Source organism: Myotis yumanensis, unplaced genomic scaffold (genome assembly GCF_028538775.1).
Source record: "Myotis yumanensis isolate MYYU_CA2020_CCGP unplaced genomic scaffold, mMyoYum1.0.hap1 SCAF_12, whole genome shotgun sequence".
Lineage (NCBI taxonomy): Eukaryota > Metazoa > Chordata > Mammalia > Chiroptera > Vespertilionidae > Myotis > Myotis yumanensis.
The window spans coordinates 41,544,257-41,568,418 of record NW_027223763.1 but is presented as its reverse complement, the minus strand read 5'-3'; the positions used below and the strand labels follow the sequence as shown (position 1 = coordinate 41,568,418).

Genomic DNA, 24,162 nt, shown 5'->3' with positions numbered 1-24,162 from the left:
CTGATCAATAGCTGAGTCAGACCTATTAACAACTATCTGCCAACATGCAGGCTCACTGGCTTCTTTCAAACAACTCCAATGTCCTTCCTGTCCTGAGGCAAATTTTTGCCAAGAAAAAAAAAAACCCCACACCACACGCATGAATCAGGATGCTGTCTCAGCCTGGACCCTGTCCATTCAATTTCGGCATTACTGACCTTACCGGGAGCAGAACAGTTTGAAATATTCTGACAGTCAAAATGAAATATAAAAACCGAAATGAAATGTTCCTAATTCCTGTGACAATTGAAAACCAGCCCAATGTGAAAGACATCTTCATATGATGGAACTTTGATTAAACAGGTTGTGGAAACGTAAACTTACAGCCCAGAAAGTGTGGCACTGATTCAAATATAGCAAACATTTATTTAGTGCCCACTATATGCCAGGTGTACAATAAGACTATTCACAAAGAATTCATAGTTTAATGGGAAATACAGACGGAACTAAAATATATGTAATAAGTACTATATTAGCTGTAGTAAAAAGTCCTTTGGGAACATAGAGGAGAGATGAATTGTGAAAAGCCTATGTACCTATGCACCAAAATGAATGCAACAGTTAACATTTTCCCCCAAGTTTATAGATGGGTCTTAAAGCAAACTGTTCTACCCTAGCCGGGCGGCTGAGTTGATTGGAGCATTGTCCCGTACACCAGCCGTTGCAGGTTCAATCCCCGGGCAGGTGCATGCACAGGAGATAGGAGAGACAATCGATCCATCAATGTTTCTCTCTCTCTCTCTCTTTCTCTCTCTCTATCCTCCTTCCTAAACCACATACATATCCTCAGGTGAGGATTTTTTTTACAAAGGAAGAACTGTTTTTGGAAAATGTATTTACCACCTCTACTCCCTGGGGCACAAAACAGACACTGAAGAAGACATGCAGGTTGTCCTCTTCAGACCACAGCCCTATAAACTGAGGGCACAGCAAACCCTCTAGGGTACAATGGAGTTTGGGGGTTGGGGGTGGAGGAAAGAACAAGGAGGTAGTAGCTGTTTCCTGTGAAACACTGTGGTGTCAAAACAGGTAAAGGGAGCTTTGTAAAAGGCAGTGGAAAGGTACAGGTAGAAAGGGTTTGATTGACTTTGGGAGGAAAACCCTTGCCAAGACATGAGCTTCGCTGGAACAGTTTTCCTAGAGGGAAAAGAAAGAACTCCCAAAATGAAAAGGAAGAAGAACCTATGTGAAATGGGCCTTTGTTACTTTTCTCAACATGAGCCTCAATGAAGGTTTCTGGCAACCTCACCGGACACCTTTCATAGACTATTTGCAATGTTTTCATCTTCAACCCACAACTTCTGAAAACAGCTGGAAGGAATCTCTGCTCTGGCTATTCATTTGTAAAGATCCTGGGGTGAGACTGCTTATCAACATATTGGTCATCTTTACCCAAAATCTCATCTTCCAATGAGAAACTTTCAACGCAAACCCCATGTGGGACTTGACAAATATTTGATAAAAAATGAATGAATGAAAGCCTGAAATGATTAAATGTCCAGGCCTCTGGCCTGTCAAATAAGAATTTTATGTTTTATGTTTTTAGGGAAAATCACTGATGTGAATTCTACCATCACATAAAGATGCCCGTATTCTATTCATCTCAAAGAAATACTCCCTGAAAAGCAATGCTAGGCATTTCTTTCCTTTTAAAATCTTAATAGCCAATAAATATATGAATATTTAGATATTGCTGTAAAGCCCAGTTTTTTTGTACTGTAGTTTTCAGCACAGCTATAATTGTAATAGTATAATGTCCTAAAGATTCATTTTTATATTAGAAGTTAGCAGTTTTAATTCAGACTCAATTATAAATGTAAATTTCTCCAACCTTACCCAGGAGACATTTCTGCCATCCAAAAATAGTTCATTTGTTTTTTTAAGTTATTCTTATGTTTGTGAAACAATTCAAGGCACACAGTTCATTTAAGGCACACAGCTGAGTTTAGCTGCTTTACCAAGGAGGTGAAATCCCCAAGTGCATACAATTAACAAAAGGATGAGCCCCTTGACCAGAGAGACCACTGTCAGTCTTCTACAGAATAATCCATTCCCATGGAGAAAAGCTAAAGCTTTCTTTCTGCATCAACACTAAAAACTGAAATGATCGGGGCCACACCTGACTTAAATATAACCCAGAACGACTCTGTATCACACACTAAAATTATACTCTGGAGATGACATGATAACCCTGGGGATTAGCCGACTGCTTCTCCTCCATTTGGCATCTGTCTTACTCAGAGATACTAACTGGCATAACTGATTTCTTTTTTTCCTTGACAAGATCATTTTATTGGGAGAGTTGCAAAACTCTTTATTTAATTTTTATTATGGCCATGTCTTTTTTCCACTTAACATTGACATATCGTTTCTGTCTATTATTCATTTGGTGGGCACCAGTTAAACAAGGTGAAAACCCAAAAATGGCAAGTTGAGCTAAATTTAAATGACATGACTTGATAAAATACATGATGTAGAAATTATCGAGCATTTCCAACTAACTTCAATTTTTTTATTACAAATATTCCAGTGAAATATAAAGTCTCTTTTAAATGCTTGATTGCTTCACTGATAAAAAATAAAATGAAGTCTGGCCAGTTTGGCTAAATAGTTGAGCGTCAACCCATGAACTAGGAAGTCACAGTTCGCTTCCCGGTTGGGGCACATGCCTGGGTTGTGGCCTCGATCCCCAGTGTGGGGTGTGCAGGAGGCAGATGACCAATGGTTCTTGTCATCAATGATGTTTCTCTCTCTCTCTCTCTCTCTCTCTCTTGCTCTCTCTCTCTCCCTCTCCCTTCCTCTCTGAAATCAATAAAAATATTTTTTTTTTAAAAATATATACTTTATTATGTATACTTTTAATTATGACTAGTAGCTATTGTGGGGGAAGAACAAACTTTTCTCTACCCTCAAGGTAAACATGAGACAGATTAGCAAGAAAAAATAACCAAATTTAATACATACGTATGGGAACCTGCATACAGGAGTGAGTCAAAGACCCCACGTGGAGGGGAGGCTCAAGGATGTTAAAGGAACTGAGGAATATAAGGCATCCTGAGCTAGTAGGGATGAGCTGAGATGACGGAGGGGCTTCAAAGGGTCATTGCAGGATGATACAAGCTGGCATAATTCATTTAGAAGAAATGGAAGAAGCATCTCAGTCACATCTACTCTCAACTAGACAAGTAGTACCAGAAACCAATAGGATGTCAGAGAGAGGTTGCCACACATGGAGTTATATCCATAATGTCACATCCATACACAAGAATTTTGTAAACATCAACAGAAAAACCTGAAAGCACTTAGGTCTTATTTACCTGTGAGCCTGCAGCTGCATTATTAATCAGATTGTTGTTGGGATGAGCAATCCAGAAAGTTGAAACAGCCCTGCAAGGCATTTTTTAAGGTGATGTAAATATTCATCATGAAATACTCTGCCCACTAAAAACTCCCCCCAAAGCTTCTTCCCCAACAGCCAAAGACCTTGACCATCACACATGAGTTTTTCTCTCTGCCAGTTACTCACATACAGTCAGTGGCGGGCACAGGGATGTAATTGCCAAACACTTTTTGTCGCATTGTGGTGCACATGGAGTTGTTCCTGTCAGTGGGAAGGAGGGTGCCCGGCTTGGTGAGGAGTCCCAGATTGTGGAACAAAATATTTCTCTGTTCAACTCCATCTTCCAAGAAGAAACAATGACCCAGTGTGTCAAACCCAATGGTGTCCTTTATCTGCAGAAACATAAGTGCATAATGTCATGGGTTGCAAGATTGATTGTGGTTTAAGTAACAAGTGCGATTCAGTGTAGCCTGCTGGGTACAAATGCAGAAAAGAACTTTTCATCTTATCTGAAGGGGCAAAGTCAAATGTCAGGTTTTATTGATCTCTTAAGAGAATAATTTGGGTAGCTAAAAAGAGAGGCCTCCTTCACACAGAAAAACAGAATTCTCCGTAAAAGCAAGATCGAGTAAGGCATGTGGTACAGAGCTCACTTCCATAAAATTGAGAAGTCATGAGATTTAAGGAGAGGTACTACTTCAATAATATGCACCCCCTGCTCACCAGCAAGCCGTCTGTCCCATGCACAGTGATGCACCGGGAGAAGCTGTGATGAATAGACAGTCCGTCCACAGATGTTCTGTGTCTGTAACCTCCCCTGTGGTCCACGTCCCCACACAGGTGAAAATGAACAGGGTACCGTCCCAGCTGCTGCTGCTGGCCCATGTGTTTCAATTCCACATAAGAAAGATGGACTGAAGTAAAATTCTTCCTTATCTGGAAGACACGGTAACCAAAATCAGATGATACATGTCATTACAGGAAAGTAGCAAAACATATTGTTTCCTAGGAAATGTCGGAAGGAGATTACATACATATTAAAACATTTACTGTCTTTCACATCCTATTTTACCGGGTCCCCAGTTAATAGTTTAGCAAATGCTCCTCCTTTGCATAAGTGATTGCTTTAAAAGGCTACGGACTAGTAGCATCTTATCTATATATATAAAGAGCCAGGGGCCATTGCAACCAAACGGACAACCAAACAGGCTAAGTGGGGCGACAAGGTGGGCAGGGGGGTTAGTGAGGGACGACCAAACGACTGAACAGCAGGCTGCTGCGTGGGGCAACCAGGCCGGCAGGGGGGTTAGTGAGGGACAACCAAATGACTGAGCAGCAGGCTGTGTGGGGTGACCAGGCCAGCAGGGGGGTTAGTGAGGGACGACTAAATGACTGAGCTGCAGGCTGCATGGGACGACCAGGCCGGCAGGGGGGTAGTGAGGGACGACCAAACGACTGAGCAGTAAGTAGTCTGCAATGGGTGACCAGGCCAGCGGAGGGGCCATGAGGGGCAACCAGGCTGGCAGGGGGAGCAGTTGGCAGTAACCAGGCCAGCGGGGGGTGGGGGGGGGGGGCCAGTGAGTGGCAACCAGGCCGGCAAAGGGGGGCAGTGAGGGGCGACCAGGCCAGCAGGGGGGGCAATTGGGGGAGACCAGACTGGCAGGCAGAGGTGGTTAGGGGTGATCAGGCAGGCAGGGGGGCCAGTAGAGGTGATCAGGCAGGCAGGCGAGCAGTTAGGAGCCAGCGGTCCTGGATTGTGAGAGGGATGTCCGACTGCTAAGACATCCCCTGAGGGGTCCTGGCTGGGCTGAGGGGACCCCACCCCCATGCATGAATTTCGTGCACAGGGCCTCTAGTATTAACAATAAAAGGAAATGTAACCAGGAAAGCTGCAGAAATGATCTCTGAATGTGTGTTTTGATTTGTTCAAATATTTTGGTCAGTTCTAGTCTCATCTTGTTATTTTATTTCCATAACTTCCACAATAGTTTGAAAAAGATATTTCTAAATTGGTCCTCAATATTTTTGTTGGCATATAATATTGTTTACTTCAGTTCTTTTAAAAAATTCCTGTGATCCACAATTAAGGCATTCGATATTTTTAAACACTGGATTTTCAATCATATTACTGAAAACAAAGAAATAACATTGACCAACATTTCAGAAATTGGTGTAACAGAAATGCTGCTATTAAGCGTAGCCCACTTACTGCACAAACACTGATTTTAAGACACATGTAGCCAAAATGCAGCCCAGAAGTCCAATAATTAGGATATAGAGCAATTTTACCACATAGAAAGTGCTCAATACTTTGACAGAAAATCTGCATATAAAAAATAGCTTTTCAGAAACATAGTTTGTATGTGTATATTGCTTAATCATGTTTTATAAAAAACCAATTGATCCTTTCATACCAAGATTTATTTTTTGCCTCTGTATAATTCATCCTTCCCAATGTATTGATTTAATTCTTCATAAGGCAATTCTTAGACAGCTTAAACTCAGGTCCAGGTCAACTACATGAAGATATAAACTTTCTTTTAATTACCTAAAATCTACTCTTCATCATTCAATAGAGAAATAAAATATGATTTCTTCTTAATAACCTTATAGATCTCATTCCAAAACTTGAAAGTTTTTTCAAATATATTTAGCAACCAAGGTTTCAAAGAATGCATCAAATCCTTCTGCCTACCGTGACATGTCCCCCAAAGGTATCATAATCAAAGAACTGGCACTGGTTTTCACCATAGCACGAATCTTCCATTTCTCCTTGGATTACAACATTCCGGGTGAGAATTCCAACCTCAGCTCTCATGTCTACACCATCTATGATCTCACCCATGTGCAGGAACTGCGGGGTTTCTGGTTGATGTGGGCAAGGGAAAAATAATATTAGAACAAAGAAAACATGGAACTTATGTCAAAAAGACAGTCGCGTTATTCTGTAACCCCAAGATATTATCAAATGTTACTGTCCACTTCCATCCAAGTTTAATACCTCAGAACCACAGAATTCCAGGAAGGGTATTAGTGATTATCTGGTTGAATCACCCACCCAATTTGACCAACTGTCAAATCCACACACAGAGTTTGCTCCTCCCTGAAGTAGCTCAATCCTCCCTTAATCTGGAAACAATAATCTGGAATCTACTGAAGAATCCATATTCTCTCTCCTTGTCCATATGCTTTTGTCCCACCCCCGTGAGGACACATGAAAAACCAAATGTACGGTGAGTCCAGAAAAACTAATGGTTTTATTGATGTTGATAACAGGGTGTGAGTTGTTTTTGTTTCTACTTCAAAGCTGAAGTAGTCTGCATTTGCACATTAATAGCACAAAAACTACCATCTTTTCTTTCCTACCTCTTTCTATTTTAATATTATGCATTCTTTTAAGTTCCCACTTTGATTGGAAATTTAGAAACTCTTTAATAATGAGCTCCTCTCTGATGTTTTTATTATATAAACTCAAGGGAGAAAATAAAAGTAAATCAAGGAGTTGAGATCATGGAGATTCATTATCATGTAGACTTGTTAACAGCAGTGGGAATTTCCAAACAAAATCAATGCCAGATGGTATCGTAGTTTTCTGCGTTTTTCTGTTTTCGGCTTATGCCCTGTGTTATCAAGAAGGAAAAGTACAACACTGAAACACAGAGGAAAAGTGCCAAGCGAGCCAATCATCCTGCTTTATTTTAAAGCAAAAAAGTTTCCCTTAAACGCCAAAGCTCTAAATCACTCACTGAGTGAGTACTTATCAAATAGTTACTGTAAGTTTTTGAGTACAGAAGCAAGGAAAGCAATACAACAAGTGAAATACACAATGAAACTCCTAACTGAGGCAATGCATGAAGAAGCTCTGCCGACTGTCAGGCTCAGAATAAGTAACCAACAAATGTCAGCCATTCTTTCTAAACAGTTTACAGTGACAATCCTATTGGGCTCTGCTCTCCCTCAAAAGATGTACAAGTGAAAATTATGATAGGGAATATAGTCTTCTTAAAATACCTTTTTGGTTCCATTTTTTTTTTTTATATATTTTATTGATTTTTTACAGAGAGGAAGGGAGAGAGACAGAGAGTTAGAAACATCGATGAGAGAGAAGCATCGACCAGCTGCCTCCAGCACACTCCCCACTGGGGATGTGCCCACAACCCAGGCACATGCCCTTGACCGGAATCGAACCTGGGACCTTTCAGTCTGCAGGCCGACGCTCTATCCACTGAGCCAAACCAGTTTCGGCCCATTTTAAATATTAATAAAATCTACTCTTTTCGGAGGAAGTAGGCACTCAAAAACCACAGGTTTTTTTTTTTAATTAAGAAGATAAATTTCCATTAAAAAATGAATCTAGTCGAATGGCTGGGTTTACTATTACTTGACAGTTTAAAAAGATGTTGGAAAGGACCTTAGAAAACAAGTGATCCACCATGTCTTCATCTTTTATTAAACAATGGAACAGGCATGAAACATGGTGATGATGGTGATGGTGGTGATTGGGGTGGGGGGGAACATATAACTCCAGGAATCAAATCCCAAGAAAAGAGTGTTTCCCAAAAAAGCATTCTGCGCAGCTGGATACCTTTGACTTTGACCTGGAAACGGCTGCACTCGGGACAGGGGAGCAGCGTGAACTCCTCGGCCTGGTACATGGAGTAGTCTGTGCTTGCAACCACGATCTGGTCTCCGGGTTTCCAGCTACCGACGTCATCAAGCAGGTGAAGCTTCACGCCATCCACGACTTCCACCCGGAAACCTGAAAGAGAAACACCTAAACCAGAAAGAAAGAAAGCGATGCATTAGCGGAAGTTTTTTTCCTCCTAATGTGGACCCTCTCACTGATGAACAAATCGACAGTCACGATAAACACAAGTCAGCACATTTTTACTAATGGTCACCATGTGGAAGTCACTCTGTAGATATTAATGAGTGAAAGATGCAAACACAGATCCCTGCCATGAGGAGAAGGCCCATCCACCCCTGACCAGAATGTAACATGCTGATGGGGTGCTCCTTTAAGACAGTGACTCTAACGCAGCGGTCGCCAACCTTTCGGACCTCACGGACCACCAGGGGTCCGGACCACCGGTTGGCGACCGCTGCTCTAAAGGACCATGATGGGAGTGAAAAAACACCTCTACTAAGTCGGGGGAATCAAAAGGATGGAAATTCAGACATGCATGAGGACTAAGACAGTTCTCCTTATATAGTCTTGAGCCATCTATCTTGATAAAACCTAATCTGAGAAAGTCTCAGATTCTGTTCCTTTAGACTGTGATCCACTCTGCTTTTCAGTGTCTACCAAGCACCAAAAAAATAGATACCTTATAAATGTGAAGTGCATTTTTAATATGTTTATTGAGTCTAGATACTAAAGCCCATCATGGAATGTTGTCCAAATAATAACTAACAATAACAATAGCTAAAATGTTGGGGATGTCACAAACATAATAACCTTTCATGAAAGCAACTATGAGAGATAGGCACTGTTATATGTATGAGATGAGGAAACCAAAGGTCAGGGAGTTTGAATAACAGCAAAAAAAATGGTAGAGCCAATTTCTTAACCTCTATATGATTCTGCCTTCCCAAGAATCAAAACAGACAGGTAAAGAACAAAGGTAATAAAAAACTTCATGGCAGCAACAATCCTTACCCAAAATTTCATAGTCTTACCCAAAAAAATTATCTAAAAAAAGGCACCTAAATATTAACTTTTTTCATAAAAGTTTTACGTAAATTTCAAGAATGCTTTTAAAAGATGACAAGGATGATTTTAAGAAAAAATGCTTTTAAGAAAACTAGATTATCCTGGCCAGTGTGGCCCAGTTAGTTTGGTCGTCCTGTATACAAAAAGGCAACAGGTTCAATTCCCAGTCAGGGCACATACCCAGCTTGTGGGGTTCGATCCCCAGGGGTGGGCATGCACGGGAGGCATCGATTGATGTTTCTCTCTCACATCAATGTTTCTCCCTCTCTCTCTCTCTCTCTCTTCTTCTAAAAAAACCAAATCAATAAATTTTTTTTAAAAACTAGGTAAATAAGTTTTGACTTAAATGATCATTAGAATTTGTTTCCGTGTTTCTGTTTTTGTTTTTGAATCCAGAAGGTGGGTGGGGAAGATCTGTATTATTCCTCACTTTTTTTTCCAGCTTTAGGAGAAAAGCCTGTCTAAGATTATCTCCTATCAGCACTACGGAACTGGAGGCGGAAAGGAAGTAAGTGCCTCCTCCCTGCTTCCTGACGAGAACTGGCCCCTCTTCCAGACAGCAGGAGTCATTGAGAACGTGGGACACAAACAACAACCTGCGACAGAAAGCTAGCACGTTCTCTCCTCCAGAAGTGAGCAGTCATCAGTAATGTGAAAATGAAAACAATGTTTCCCACAGAGGAAGTGTTGACCGAGGTTTGTCAGTAATTATCTTTTGCCTGGAATCTTACTGGAAGCAGTTGTACTGAACTTTTCACACAAATTCCGACTAAGAAATGCTTCTCAGCCACCCATGCTTCTGCTTTTTCTTGGAGGCAGAAAGCTGAGCTTGATTCCAGCTTCCTCATCTATAATAATACCATCTCCTCACCCCAAACCCAGAAGGTTGCTTTGAGGCAATGAGTGAAAGCCCCTGTTTCATAACACAAACTCTGTCTTAAAGCAAAAGACTCTCTTTAATGATCATACAAAATACACCATTATAACCCAAGTCATGTTTGCATCATCATTAAAATAGGTAACATTGCCCTGGCTGCTGTGGCTCGGTTGGTTGGGTATTGTCCTGTGCACCAAAAGTTGCCAGTTCAATTGCCAGTCAGGGCACATGCCCAGATTTCGGGTTAGATCCCTGGTCAGGGTGCGTGAAGGAGGCAGCCAATCGGTGTTTTTCTCTCACATAGATGTTTCTCTTTCTCTCCCCGTCTCCCTCCCCCTCTCTCTTTCTCTTCCTCTCTCTAAAACCAATTTAAAAAACACTTAGAAAATGTTTAGGCATAAGGCCACCAAGGATGAAATATTTCATAGAAAAAAAAATAGGTAACATTTATTGAGTGCTTATTATACACGCTATGCTAAAGATAACATCATATTCTTCACATCTGATACTCGTAACAGCCTTATATGGCAGTTTCTATTATTATCCCCATTTTTCAGATGAGGAAACTGAGGGTTAGAAAGTCACATGCCCACCATCACAGAGTAAGTGAAAGGGCTGGGATATGAATCCAGGCATTCTGTCTCCAGAAAGTCATTTTAGTAAAAACGTTTGTTACGCTGCTTCTAAAAACAGAGGTATGGGCCCAGTCTAAACTAAGCCTTTCTGGATAATTAGAGGTATAATGAAACACCTCTTACTCACTCATTTCACATTCGTTTCGGTATAATATTTTGTTTGGGGGAAAAAAGGTGATGGGCAAGCACAGAGCTGCCAATGTATACCTAAAGCCAAAAATCTGGCAGCAGCGTGGATAGTAAAAAAGTATATATACAGTGAACGTCACTAAGAGAAAAAAGTCAGAAGCACCCTGATAGTCAGTACTAGGTATTATTCAAATAAATTATAGCTCTTCTGAAAGATGGATTATCATTGAAACTATATTGAAGAAAATATAAAGACATGAAGTACTTTTGCAGTATGTTGTTTAAAGAGAGGAAAACAGGTTAAAACAAAATGAACACCAAGGGAGGGAACATACGTAAAATAAAAAATACTAGATTATTTGCACCAAAATAATTATCTCTGAATCATGTGGCTAAAGATTAGTTTTTACTTCGTATAACATGCATTCAAAGGTAATTTTGCTGACATATGTACAGAAAGAGAAGACTCAAGGTACAAGATCATGTTCACTGTCACCGAGCATAAACTAAGACAGCTCACCATGTCACATCCAGGAAACAAATCTATTTTGACTAGTTAGCCACACTAAACGGCTCGAGAACCACGCACAAAGCCCAGTGGGGGGGTGCCCAATCTAGAACAGATTGTTGTCTAGTCTAGAAAGAACCCTGGAGTCTAATTGATCAAGTACAGTAGGGAAACTGTTGGTTTTACTCTCAACTAGTTGAGAAATCTAACTGGAATGTCATTTGAATACACTATCACTTTAAAAAATAAAATGTGTCACAATACTTACCCATGTCTTACAAAAGTATACACCGTGCTTGCCTACCTTCAATCCATTCACTATAAGCTGTCACCGCAAACTTCTGACCATCCACAGTATAGAATTCTCTCTGGGCAAGAGCCTTTCCTCCACTACTATGATTTTCATAGTTTCTCACAGATTCGTTGCAAGAAGTACTTCCACCGTTGATGACACCGACCAATGCCCAAGCTTGCCTGGAAGGAACAAGAGCGCGTGCATTTGATTATATCTGATTATTTGTCATGGGACTGACCCAAATCCCTGGCACAGATGTTAGGTCAGGTGTCATCTGAGTCTCCTAGTTCATTCTTTGCCAGTCCCTCCACCTTTTTCTCTACATGAGGTTGCAAGTCCAAACGCTGACTGTGAAGTAAATGGCGTCTCAAAAGGAAATGCACCTGAATTTTAAAACCTTGTTTGTCCAGCTCTGTAACAGGTGCAACACCGGTGACTGTGACTTGAATTAATGACTGACTTCCATCTTCAATACACACCCATTTCATTCACCACCCTTGTGGCCAAGAATCCATTTATTTTTCCTCCTTTTAAAACCTGCTCTTTTCGCCCTAGCCGGGTGCTCAGTGGGTAGAGCATTAGCCTGTGGAAGGAAGGGTCCCAGGTTTGATTTCGGTCAAGGACACATGCCCGGGGTTGCAGGCTCAATCCCCAGGTAGGGGGTGTGCAGGAGGCAACCGATCGATGATTCTCTCTCATCATTAATGTTTTTCTCTCTCTCTCTCTCTCTCTCTCTCTCTCTCTCTCTCTCTCTCCCTCTCTCTTCCTCTCTGAAATAAATAAAAATAAATACATAAATAAATTAAACCTGCTCTTTTCGACTCTCCTCTCTGCAATGTTCTCCAATCTAGCTGCATAATAGAATCACATGGGGAGCTTTCAGAACACATCTCTGCTCAGACCCAGCACAGACCAATGCAGTCAGCATCTCTACAGATGGGGCCGACACTAGTAAATTGTCAAAGTTTCCCAGGTGATTTGAAAGTGCAGAACACACTGGAGAACCACTGCATTACAGCGCTGGTCCTCTGGCGTCAGCAGACCGCAAAATCACTTGGAAGGCTTGTTAAATCAGATAGCTTGGGTACACCCCCTGTTTGAAATGGAGCCTGAGAACTTGCATTTCTAACAAGTTCCCGGGTGACGCTGAGGCTTCTGGTCCAGGGACCACACTGAGAACCCGTGAGTTGGAGGTCAGAGCACAGAGCAGTAGTTATCAACCCCGACTGCACATCAGTTGCCTGGAGTCCTAACCTCCGCAGATCCTGAAGTAAGTGACCAAGGTTGGGCCCTGACATGGGGAATTTTTTAAATCTCAGGTGTACAAGTAAGGCGAAGAAGCACTGGGCTAAATGTTTCTTAGCATTCTTAAAGCTGTAGAATTACTATGCAACAGACTGTACATACTACATGTCTATTTGTTAAAAGCAATGTGTTCTTGAAAACACCATTTTATTTCTGTGATATTGGGATAAACTTATTCCCAGGGACTTGCTTAAGCTTGTTGCCAAAAATCAATTAAAAAAAAAAAAACAGACAAAAAAAAAAAACCTAAAAAATTTGCCTTAAGTCTCCTGGTTTAAAACATGAAAAGAAAAATGTCAACTTCCTTCTCTAGGAAAAACAAAACACACCAAATGTAATCTATGCCAGACAGATGGCCGGATAGTCACAGATAAAAGTTAACCGAAGTGTGCCTACATCCTTATAAATTCCACACCCACCCCTGCCTGGATTTAGCTCCTCTTTGGCTGACAATGCTTTATAGCTCTATTTATATTCCTTGACGCAGCAGAAAGAATCAAATGAAGGATGTCTCAATGTATTATCTCCTGTGTGAGAGGGGAGGAGAGGAAAAATAGCAGAGGCTTCCTTTATTTACCAGGACTGCCTCAGCAACTATAAAACAATGCTGGATTCTATTGACACTATCTCCAAAACACTCCTACTTCCCTCCTCCACTTGAGGAAAATGTCAGTGCACCAGAACATTATCTTCAAAGGGGCATGTTTATGTACACTGGAGATAATGTCAGAGCAGGGAACACTGGCAAAGGATCACAACACTGATGCCTCCGCCAAATCAGCAGCTATATTCTAAAGGGAATTTAGAAACCAGCAGAGAGAATAAATAAATAAATAAAAAACGTCAAACAAAATATTCATAGCTAATGATCACACTGATCTAGAACAATAATGGCATGAAGAAACAAAGGTTGTAACCCCTGGCATTACTGGATAAGGAAACAAAGGAGGGGTCTAACTTTGAAAAAGTGCTCCTCTCCTAGGTCTAGGAACTACAGAAATAGGTGCACACGTGCATCAAGAGGTGGGTAAAGATCATTCAGTGAAGCGCCTGTGGTAACAGAGGGCCAAACTGGAAAGCCACCCAGAGAGCCAGCTGTGAATACCTCGTGGTAGAAACATACAACAGAAGATAAACAGCCGTGACAATGAGCCAGCATTACATGCAACAACACAGAGGACCCTCAATAACAGAGTTGAGCAAAGCAGCCGGACACAAAATATGATATATTATTTGCCCTCATTTACATGAAGTTCAAACACTTTAGTATTCTCCACAAAAGCAGGGCGGTTGGTTCCCTCTGGCGAGTGGAGGGAGTGATCAGTGAACTGGATGGGCCACTGGCAGTGTTCTATTTCATGAACTGGGTGGTCGCGACCCAGATATCACATTGTGTTAAGTCATTACACTCTACATTCTTATTTTGGGCACTTTTCTGTATGTATATTATATTTAATAAAAGCTTTTTAAAAACACTTCTGACGTTTGCACGTTGTTCTCCCTGTCTGGAAAGACCTCCATTCCACCGCGTAGACAGCACACTGCTAAACATCCTCGCCTTGGAGAGCCTCCACCGACTAACCCAGGCCAATTTTGGATTCCTTCTCCTACACTCCCATTGCAGCCTGTAGATGCAGCAAGTGTCTTACTGTTCGATCCTCACCTACTCAGGTCTCTGTCTATCCACTAGATTAAACGAAGGCTCTGAGAGGGTGTCGTTTCATCAAAGATCTATGGGTACCCAGCTCTTAGCAACTTTTACATATTCCCTGGGTGAACAAAAAGCACTTTTAAAACATTACAGACCCCTTTTCTTTACTCACTTTGTCTTAACTTTCTCCAGAATTTCTGTAGATTGTATTTCATTCCAACAACCAGATTTCCAAGGAAAAAAAAATAACTAGATCAACCAACCATCAACAAAATAACTAGATCGTTTTAATATGTGAGTTTTGAAATCCTCTTACTTTTCACTGCAGATATTCCTTGACGTTACTAAGAACAGTAAGCAGAATTGAAACTTCTGTTTTTTGAATTAAATGTTGAGCCAGCTCAGGAATGCGTTAGGAAATCACGGTCAACGAGAATATGGCACAAGAACCACAAATAGTACAAATGATCCCTACTCTCTGGATGAACTTCCTGGCCCTCCAGCTTGTTCCTGCCTCACGTATGTGCCAGGCCTCTCCGGACCTGCACCAAGCCAATCAGCAGATCCAAATGACCACCAAAGGTTCCAAAAGAGAAAACTGCGCATGTTCCACCCCACTCAGACTTTTAAGACAACTTTTACTTAGCACGAAACTGGGCCCTAACCTTTCAACTCCTAAGGTGCCTTAATTAGCCTGAGTCTCATAGGACACACTTCAGAAGGTAATGAAAGAGAAGAGTAAATTGTCCTTACACTGCATGATTTTTTTTTTTTTTAGTACCACATTGCTGATATATATTTTTTTTTTATTTTTTTTAATTGGTTTCAGAGAGGAAAGGAGAGGGAGAGAGATAGAAACACGAATGATGAGAGAGAACCACTGATTGGCTGCCTCCTGCATGCCCCACACTGGCCCACAACCCAGGCATGTGCCCTGACCAGGAATCGAACCCTGACCTCTGGGTTCATAGGTTAACGCTCAATCACTGAGCCATGATGGACAGGCCACATTTCTCTTATTTTCGCAAGCCTGATGCTACAGTGCACAAAGTGCTTCATAAGCCAAAGCCAAGAAGAGAGCATCTGTAACCAGTATCCTGTCCTCCAGGCCCATGTTTCAAAGCAAGAGGCAACCAGTCCTCCAGATGGCAGTGGCCATTCTGACCTGGAGTCAGGCCCTGGTGTGCTGTGTATCTGTGTCCACCCTTGCTCTCCTGTCACATAGATGTAGACTCTCACACGGACCTGGAGAAGAAAGCACAAAGGTATGCCCACCTGTAGCCCAGTCCTTGGATCAGCTTGCTTCCCAACCGGTCCTGGATCATTTGTATGGTTCCCTGTAAGAGGCTCTTGGCTGCTGAATCTCCAACAGCTATAGCCACAATCCGTCCCGGATCCTGGACCCTCAGAAACTCCTGAAGTCGCCTGCTCTCGTTGTGGTATTCGTGGGTGTCAAACCTCTCGCTTTCTAAAATCTTGGCTGTGTCTTGGTCAATGACCCTCACATTGAGGCCCCTGGAAAAGTTCTTCTCAAAGGCGTAGGCGCCATAGGTCAGGCCTGAGGCGTGCAGAGTTCTCGCCAGCAACGTCCACGACGCCTTCTGTGCCCCGTGTAACTCCAGTGTCCCGCCGGCTTCCACACCAATAAATTTTTTGCCAAATGTTGGCATACTTTCACCTTCATCGGACTTGCCATACAAGGCAATTGTCGCTTTGGATGCATAGCGGCATTTTTCTGCTCCAATATGAAGCGCCCCACCATCCTTGATCAGGATGTAACGAGTCCTCAAAGTAATATTTCTGGATCCATCTTTATGGTCCCCAAACACAAGCAGCCCTGCAGAGAACAACACTGGTGTCAGCCCACTTCGGAAACATCTTTCTGACATACAGAGAAATAGATTTCACTCTTGGGGGGGGCAGAGGGGGGAACTCTTCCACAATTAATTTGGGTTTAAAAATAATTCACTAAAAACTCATTAGAAAATTAAACCTGCTTTCAAAACAGTAAAGGAAGGAATGAAGAGCTCATATCTCAGCACACTAAAAACATGCTTATGAATTTCAATCCATTCCCTTTAGAGGTAAATTTTTACCAAAATAGTATCAAAGAGCCGACGAATCTGAACCTCATTTTTCTATGTTAACCCATGTTAATTTTCTCATTACTCTCCACAGCTGTAACGAAGATATGGCTATGACAGTGGTTCCCAAACTTATTTGGCCTACCGCCCCCTTTCCAGAAAAAATATTACTCAGCCCCTGGAAATTAATTTTTTTTAAATTTTAATAGCAGTTACTCATCGCCCCCAAATGCACCTGTGGCCATCACCGCCCCCCTGGATCGCTGCAGCGCCCACCGGGGGGTGGTAGCGCCTGCTTTGGGAATCACTGGACTATGAGAATTCACCTTCTGGAGCTGTTTCCTTCTCTATAAATCAAGGGTGTTGACTTGAGTGATTTCTAAGGCCCTTCTAGCTCTTGAGTTCTATGGTTCTACCTCAGGAACTTGGCATGTCTCCGTGGTTAGAGTAACACCATATCCTAAAGGCTATGAGCAGTTTTCTATGGAAAGAACATCAAATGTGCCCCATAGTAAACAGCAAGCTGTTCCCATGGACAGGAACCATTACTCACCTCCATCCTGAATGACTACAGAATTCACTGTGGCATCTGAGGTCAGACGGAACAGATCTCCCTGCTTGATAACAACTTGCTTTGCAGAATCTTGTCCTGGATCCCAGTTCCTGAGACGAGGGTTTTGATCTGGGCAATTCTCTATAAGACAATGCAACATCAATATCCCATCAACCCAAAAAAATGGAAGGATACCTTTAGCCAAACCCAAGCACTACCATCATGTATTGCAATCTGAAATTAAGGGACACTGCTAAGCAATAAGTATATTAGGTCTTCCCAAGTTCTTTCCTGTGCACAGTGAGTCATTAGTAGGTGATAATAGCACCTCTTCCACTCCCAAGGCAGTAGCTGAAAAGTATCTTTAGACATGTACCACCCTTTCTCAACAAAGTTGCAAGAGGCAAATGGCCAAAGGCATAACTTCTCATTTTCAAAGGGGAGAAAACCACAGATTAGAGAAGCCAAACCCAAGATTACTCAGCACGTTGAGTGATAGGAAAGTTCCCCTTTAAGAAATGAGGTTTACTTTACTTCCTGTAACCCTTTACTAAATGAGAACTTGCCTCTTGAATAGGTTATGACAACATAAAAGTATTCTGTAATGCCGCAGGTATTTAATGCATGAGACCTTTATTTTCTGCTATAATTTGAAAGAAGGGGTGGGGAGGACATCACACCAGTTTGGATTAACTAATGACCGTATTTACTGAGGATCCATTTGTCCACTCTATACTAGACACTGTAAAATTTATATGTAGACACACAGGCACACAGTAATGAGCCTACAGCCCTCCAAGCTATTATTAGTCCTGCTAGTTAAGACCTTGACAATTATTTCATGGAATTAATTTTTCTCATAGCAGTTTCATAATCACTGATATTTAATTCTAGTAAATCAGTGATCATCACTACTATACTAAGAATAATCCTTAAACTTTCCTTCCCATGGAGGAAACAAGAAATTTCTTGAATGTGTTCTAACTTAATATTGAAGATCTCTTAAACTTTTCTTCTATCTCCCTCTCTTGCCATAAAACATCCAGCTGGAATTCTCCAAAATGTCATATCAGAAGTGAATGTATGTCCCATGTGACAACACTGTACCCAGCTATGGAGAAGGAAATCCAGTCTTTTGATATCTAGAGGCTACTACAATAGTTACATAATTCTCCTTAGTTGTTTATAATTATTCCCCAGGAGAGCACGCTTCATTGGAACCATCAACAAAAACTTCATTGGAACCATCAACAAAAACCATCAACAAAAACGTTCCTTCCAGTAACGTTTATTTAATGAGAAAGTGTGTGGTCTGCAGAAAGCCCTGAAAAATAGCTCAGCCTGCCCTATCTTCCTGGCTACCCACTTGTTGAGCAGTGGGTGCATTATCAAACTTACGTAAGAGCAATAACTACCGTGAGCCTGACCCTGAAATACTTCAGCATACCAGATCTTTCCACTGATATTCTGCCAAAATATGAAACTAAAGAATGTTGATTCAAGGAACCACATCAGCAATTCACTGTTTGAAATGGAATATGAAAACATCAGTGAAAGCCACAGGTTTCGGCTCTGATTTTCCACTAACCTAGCATCCCTTTATTGCAAATCACTTGGAAAGAATAAGTCAACAGCAGTGAGCTTCATTATTCTGCTGGAGAAAAGGGAAGGAAAGTCAATGCTATGTGCAATGAAAAGCAACATTACAAGTTCATAATGTGGTCAGTCTAAGGGCTTGGTCAACAAGGATGTTGATATGAACATCTCCCTTACTCAGGTCTACTTAGAAGTATTGACATACCTCTCCCGAGGACCTTAAAGTCTATAAACCTCTAAATCACCCATGGACAGTAAAGAAAATAATATTTGTAAGTCTTTTAAATGGTAAAATGCTTCTCAAATGTTATATCCATTTAAGGAGACATCTAATGTGTCAAAAATATGTTGTAGACTAAAAAATGCAGATAACTATGGTGCCCAGTCCAGGCTGCCACGTCTGCTTCTTCTCCCACAGCCCCCTCTGATTTTCACACGGATGGATGGGATTCTGTTATGAAGCTGTTCTTTGTTGGTATAGTATTTAGGCTGACTGACAATGAACTTTTTCAAAATCACCCAAAATATTCATATATTACCAACTTGGAAAGCAAAGGCCTTTAAGAAATTAAAACCTCCTTACATGATCTTTAACTATGAAGTAATGAGTCATTTTTTAGACAAATATTTCAGAAATCACACCTCCTAATGGATGTTTTCCTTTTAGGATAGACATTGTTCCTCAAAAATGTTTAAGGTTTCTCTTTTGGAATAGTCCCCCAGCCAGCTCCAAACCGCAGAACACAAATTTAATTATTTTCACATATATGTATGTATATTTTTAATTTTTACTTATTCATTTTAGAGAACAAGAGAGAGGAAGGAAGAGAAAGAGAGAGAAACATTGATTTGCTGTTCCACTTATTTATGTGTTCAATGGTTGATTCTTGTATGCGCCCTGATCAGGGATCAAACTCTCAACCTTGGCCCATCGAGATGATGCTCCCACCCATTGAGCTACCTGGCCAGGGCCTTCACTTATATTTAAAAAAAAAATCAAACGTAGTTTATCACTCCAGTTAGTGATCTTCATCACTAAAAACTTTTGGCAAATGAAGGCCACAAAGGATGAAATTCCCACAAGTAATTCAGTAAAGACTCTTAATATTAGCATTTCAAAAAGAAATACTCAAGAATGTCTTGAGCACAGGTACAAAGTGACAAAATGGGAAGGCAGAGCCATCCTTTAATTTTATCATTTCCAATGGATTCCTTTGACAATTGCTCTCATTCAGGTTACACCTTGTATTAACTAATTACATATTAGTTAGCTAGAGCCAACTTAAGATAACAGAGCATTTTAATCTTATTCCCCTGTTTTCTTCTTCTTTCTTCTTCTAGGATATGTTCTATAAGCACACGTGTGCGCACACGCAAACACACACACACACACCACGCACTTACCGTCTGGAGCGTATTTTGAGGATATTCCTAAAATGACTGCAAGTGCAACAAAAAATGAGAAGCTAGTGATAGCAAAGCAAATGAAAGTATTTTTGTGCCTCTTCTGCTTCTGGCTTCCTCCCTGGGCTTGCTGTTCTTCAGGTGAGAAAGCAAAGCTGGCCCGGGCTTCCTGTCTGATGGGGGGACATTTGGCTGAAGCTTGGCTCTTTGGAGGAGGAGGGGGACGCAGTGGGACAACCTTCCCTGGAACATAGCCGGACAAGCGGTGGCCATTTCCATTCTGAGGTTGCAGGAAAGCAGGGGAGCGTCCCCTGGAATTAGTGGCATGCATGATACGCTGTCACTGCAAAAAGAAAGGGAAACGAAAATAAGAAATGTGAGAATTAGAACGGCTTTTTTTAAAAGTATATTTTATTGCAGTAAAATATACACATCATTAAACTTACCATTTATACCATTTTAAAGTGTATAGTTCAGTTGCATCAAGGACATTCAGAATGTGCACAACCATCATAACCATCCATTTCCAGAACTCTGTCCAAACACACTCTATAGCCTTTAAGCAACAATTCCCCATTTCTACCTTCTCCCCTGGCCCTGGTAAACACTGGAATGACTGGAAACACCGAGTCCACTTACATCCCTGTGTGGCAGGAAAAGGGGTTCTATGAAAAGTAACCTTACAGGGTGACCTGATCATAAATTCCTAACCAGGCAGGTCAGGCATATAAACCTCTTTAGTAAAAGATTTATCTTTGCTTTAAGCAATCCCTGTCCATTGTTTCTGTGCATCTAGGTTAGCACCCCTTTGAAACACCCCTTTTCAGACCCTTCAGGCAAAACCACCCTCAAGTGAGCACATAATCTTTAACTATCCTGTACTCTAATCCCTGCCTTGCTTCCTCCCACCTTCTTGTAATCTTCTTTAAATTCCCTGCATAAAAGAAGCTGCAAACTACTATTCTGGGAAGCATTTTTAATATTTTTGTCTGTGGTGATCTTGCTTCCAGGTGTATCCTGTTTGGTTCAAAATATTTTTATAAAACTTCTCCACAGGTGTGGACATTCTTATGCCAACACCTAACATATGTGGACAATCACCTTCACTAATCACCTTCTAATATCACTGCTTCTCAATCTGGCTGCACATTATAACCACCCCCTAATATCAATGTCCAAGCACTGTTATCTCTTAAATGTGCCCCTCCCCGTGTTTCTAATGAGCATCTAGGTTGAGAGTGACTGTGCTATGGCAAATGTTCTCAATTTTCATTGTGCGCTTAAGAATCACCAGGGAAGCTTGTTAAAAATGAAGATTCCTAGACTCTCCACCCCAGTGATTCTGGCTCAGTTGGTGCAAAGAGAGCCCTGGATTTTACATTTTTATAACAATACCCTGGTGACACAGAAGCAGGTGGTCATACTTTGAGTATCATTATTCTAAGTCCTTCAAACTGAACTTTGAAGTTCATGTCATGAGGGCCACAAGGAGGCCCTTACAAGTTCCCAATAGACAAGCACTGGTGTTTAGTGTTCCATTTCCCCCACTATATTCACCTTATGGTGAAGCAACTTACGTATTTTTACTTGTATTACCTCTTTTTTAAAAAAATATAATTTTAGGAAGGGAGGGAAAAAGAGAGATAGAAACATCAATTATGAGAGAGAATCATTGATCAGCTGCCTCCTGCACGCCCCACACTGGAGATCAAGCCAGCAACCTGGGCATGTGCCTTGACTGGGAATCGAACTGTGACCTGTTGGTTCATAGGTGGACGCTCAACCACTGAGCCATGCTGGCTGGGCTACTTGTATTATCTCTTAACTAGACACTGTAAATTCATTTAGGAAGGAAGTCTAAAGTCTGTATTATCTCTTTAAATCCTCAAATTTTGGTTTAAAGTAGTAGGCATTCAAATATTGTGGTTAATTAAGATATATATATACATATATATATATATATATATATATATATATATATATATATATATTAAGATGATTTAAAAAATAGCTAACGCTCATAGGACACTTACTGCCAGGTCTTGTTCCAAACACCTTCTGTGTATTAACTCATCTAATCTAAAACATTTAATACAATATATAGGTGGATGCCATTATCCCCATGTTACACACGAGAAATGAGATCTAGACTGTTTATTAGCTAGTGTACAGGAGAACCAGGTCTCAAGCCCAAGTATTTTTACTCTGGAGTTCAGGCTCTGAAGAGTTAACACTAATGTGTCTTCCAAAGCAATTGAGAGGCAGTAATTTCAAAGAATCCGTTTTGTAAGGATGTAGCTAGAACTGTGCTGAAAGGGCATAGTACTATTTCAGAAATTCTTCACGCAAAAGTTCAATAGACTATATGTGTTTCTTTCCTAAGAGATGCTGGCACGCAAAAGACAGTTCTTTTTTATAGTCTTTATTGTAGTACGTTTTTGAATGAAAGCGAAAGTTTTAAATAAAACTTTACTCTTTCTTTGCTGAGACAGAGAGAGAGAAAGAGAGAGAGAGAGAGAGAGAGAGAGAGAGAGAGGAAGGGAGGGGGGGAGGGAGAGAGAAGAGGGAAGGAAAGAAAGAGGTACTATGCCACATACTGTTCTTATTGCAATGGCTGTAGATAATTAAAACATGCTCAATGGCTTCAGAAACGTGACATTCAACCTCTTCCATTACTTCCCTTCCTCAACAACTAGAGTGTCTCAGAGTCACCTGACTTCATTCAATACCCTTATAATTAATCCTCCTCCATTTCTGCCAAAGCAATGAATAAGATCCTAGTCCTAAGGGTACCTCCAAATGGCTCTAAACTACAGAAATCCATTAACACAAAATGTGGTCATTAGAGAAGCCACAAACAAGCGTTCCCAGGACCCAAATGACCTGGAAATGAATGGGGACAGAAAGGAAATCTAATCAGGAATTGCTGCTGATTTTACACAGGGCAAAGGGCATTCTCAGAGTCAGGGTGCCTGTCAAAAACACTCGGTGTGTGCAGTGTGATTTCTGAACAAAAGCAATTATTTATGAAGTTTAAGCTCCATGACAAAGGGAAAGCAATGGGATTTAAGGTGCTATTGAAGAAACGACTGCTTGTGCCACGGAACAGAACGAACTAAAGGATACATCCTGCTGGAACAAATGAGAGAGGATGAAAAAAGTCCCCTTTATGATGGTCTATTGACAAAGAAAAGACTAAACCAGAAATTCTAGAGGGCCAGCCTCGCCAGGGTGGGAGGGAATCAGGACTGTAATGTGCTCTAAAGCGAGTGGAAATCTTTTGTTTGAGGCTGCAATCATCTGATACTTCATTGTTTCAGGGTGAGAAAGGTTGCTACTTAAAAGGCTGGAGAGGCCTTTTGTGGGAGATAATGTGTCACCAGATGTGCCGGCAATTCAATAAAAGGCAGAGAGAGGCAAAATGAAGTCACCTTCCCACTGGGAATAATTTCTGTCTTCACACAAACAAAAGGGTATCCTACCATGAAAATTCAGATGGTGTCCAACCCCAAATTAAAATGGTCAAGAAATCAAAAATAATCACGGTTGTGTTTTCCCCATAACCCTTCTGCAAAACTATGTTTTCCTACACGTGTTCTAAACCCATTAGCTCTATTTTACTGAAAACCATATAAATGCGTAAGCAGCAAAGTCATTCTTTTTCTAAGAATGCATCTCTTATTATCAAAAAAATCGTATATATGCTAATTTACTCAATTTATTATGATTTTTAAAGATATAAAATACACATACAGTGCTTTAGAATTTCACTTTACATTTATGAGTTTACATTAGGAATAGTATGAATCGATTACTTTAAAATATATTGATTGCTAGTTACAAATTTTAATTATTCATGGGGGGGGTGACATTTCCCTCATTCAATAAGCAATCATGAGATTTTGTGGTCATTAGAGGACTGTGGTAGAAACTGGGGAGGATAAATAAAAGATTTACAGCCTCCCCAAGAAGTGCAATTCCTAAATGCAATTTGAAATCACTTGATTGAAGGCAGAGTGAAACTGACCAAGGA

General features: G+C 40.9%; 1 protein-coding gene across 5 annotated transcripts in view; it reads right to left on the bottom strand.

Annotated features, from left to right (window-relative positions):
• The window catches only part of CEMIP2 (cell migration inducing hyaluronidase 2), a 91,700-nt gene that overhangs the window by 35,999 nt on the left and 31,539 nt on the right, over positions 1-24,162 (bottom strand). For 4 of the 5 annotated variants that reach the window (XM_070431505.1, XM_070431504.1, XM_070431506.1 and 1 more), the window contains 9 exons: positions 20,130-20,472; positions 17,130-17,270; positions 15,768-16,329; positions 11,546-11,715; positions 7,965-8,153; positions 6,075-6,244; positions 4,103-4,315; positions 3,566-3,771; positions 3,357-3,426 (listed from right to left, as the gene is read on the bottom strand). In XM_070431505.1, coding sequence (XP_070287606.1) covers positions 3,357-3,426; positions 3,566-3,771; positions 4,103-4,315; positions 6,075-6,244; positions 7,965-8,153; positions 11,546-11,715; positions 15,768-16,329; positions 17,130-17,270; positions 20,130-20,460 — 2,052 coding nt within the window. In that variant the 5' untranslated portion in view covers positions 20,461-20,472. Of the gene's footprint in view, positions 1-3,356; positions 3,427-3,565; positions 3,772-4,102; positions 4,316-5,793; positions 5,842-6,074; positions 6,245-7,964; positions 8,154-11,545; positions 11,716-15,767; positions 16,330-17,129; positions 17,271-20,129; positions 20,473-24,162 lie in introns of those variants that run through there. The other variant, XM_070431507.1, reaches the window with a different exon arrangement.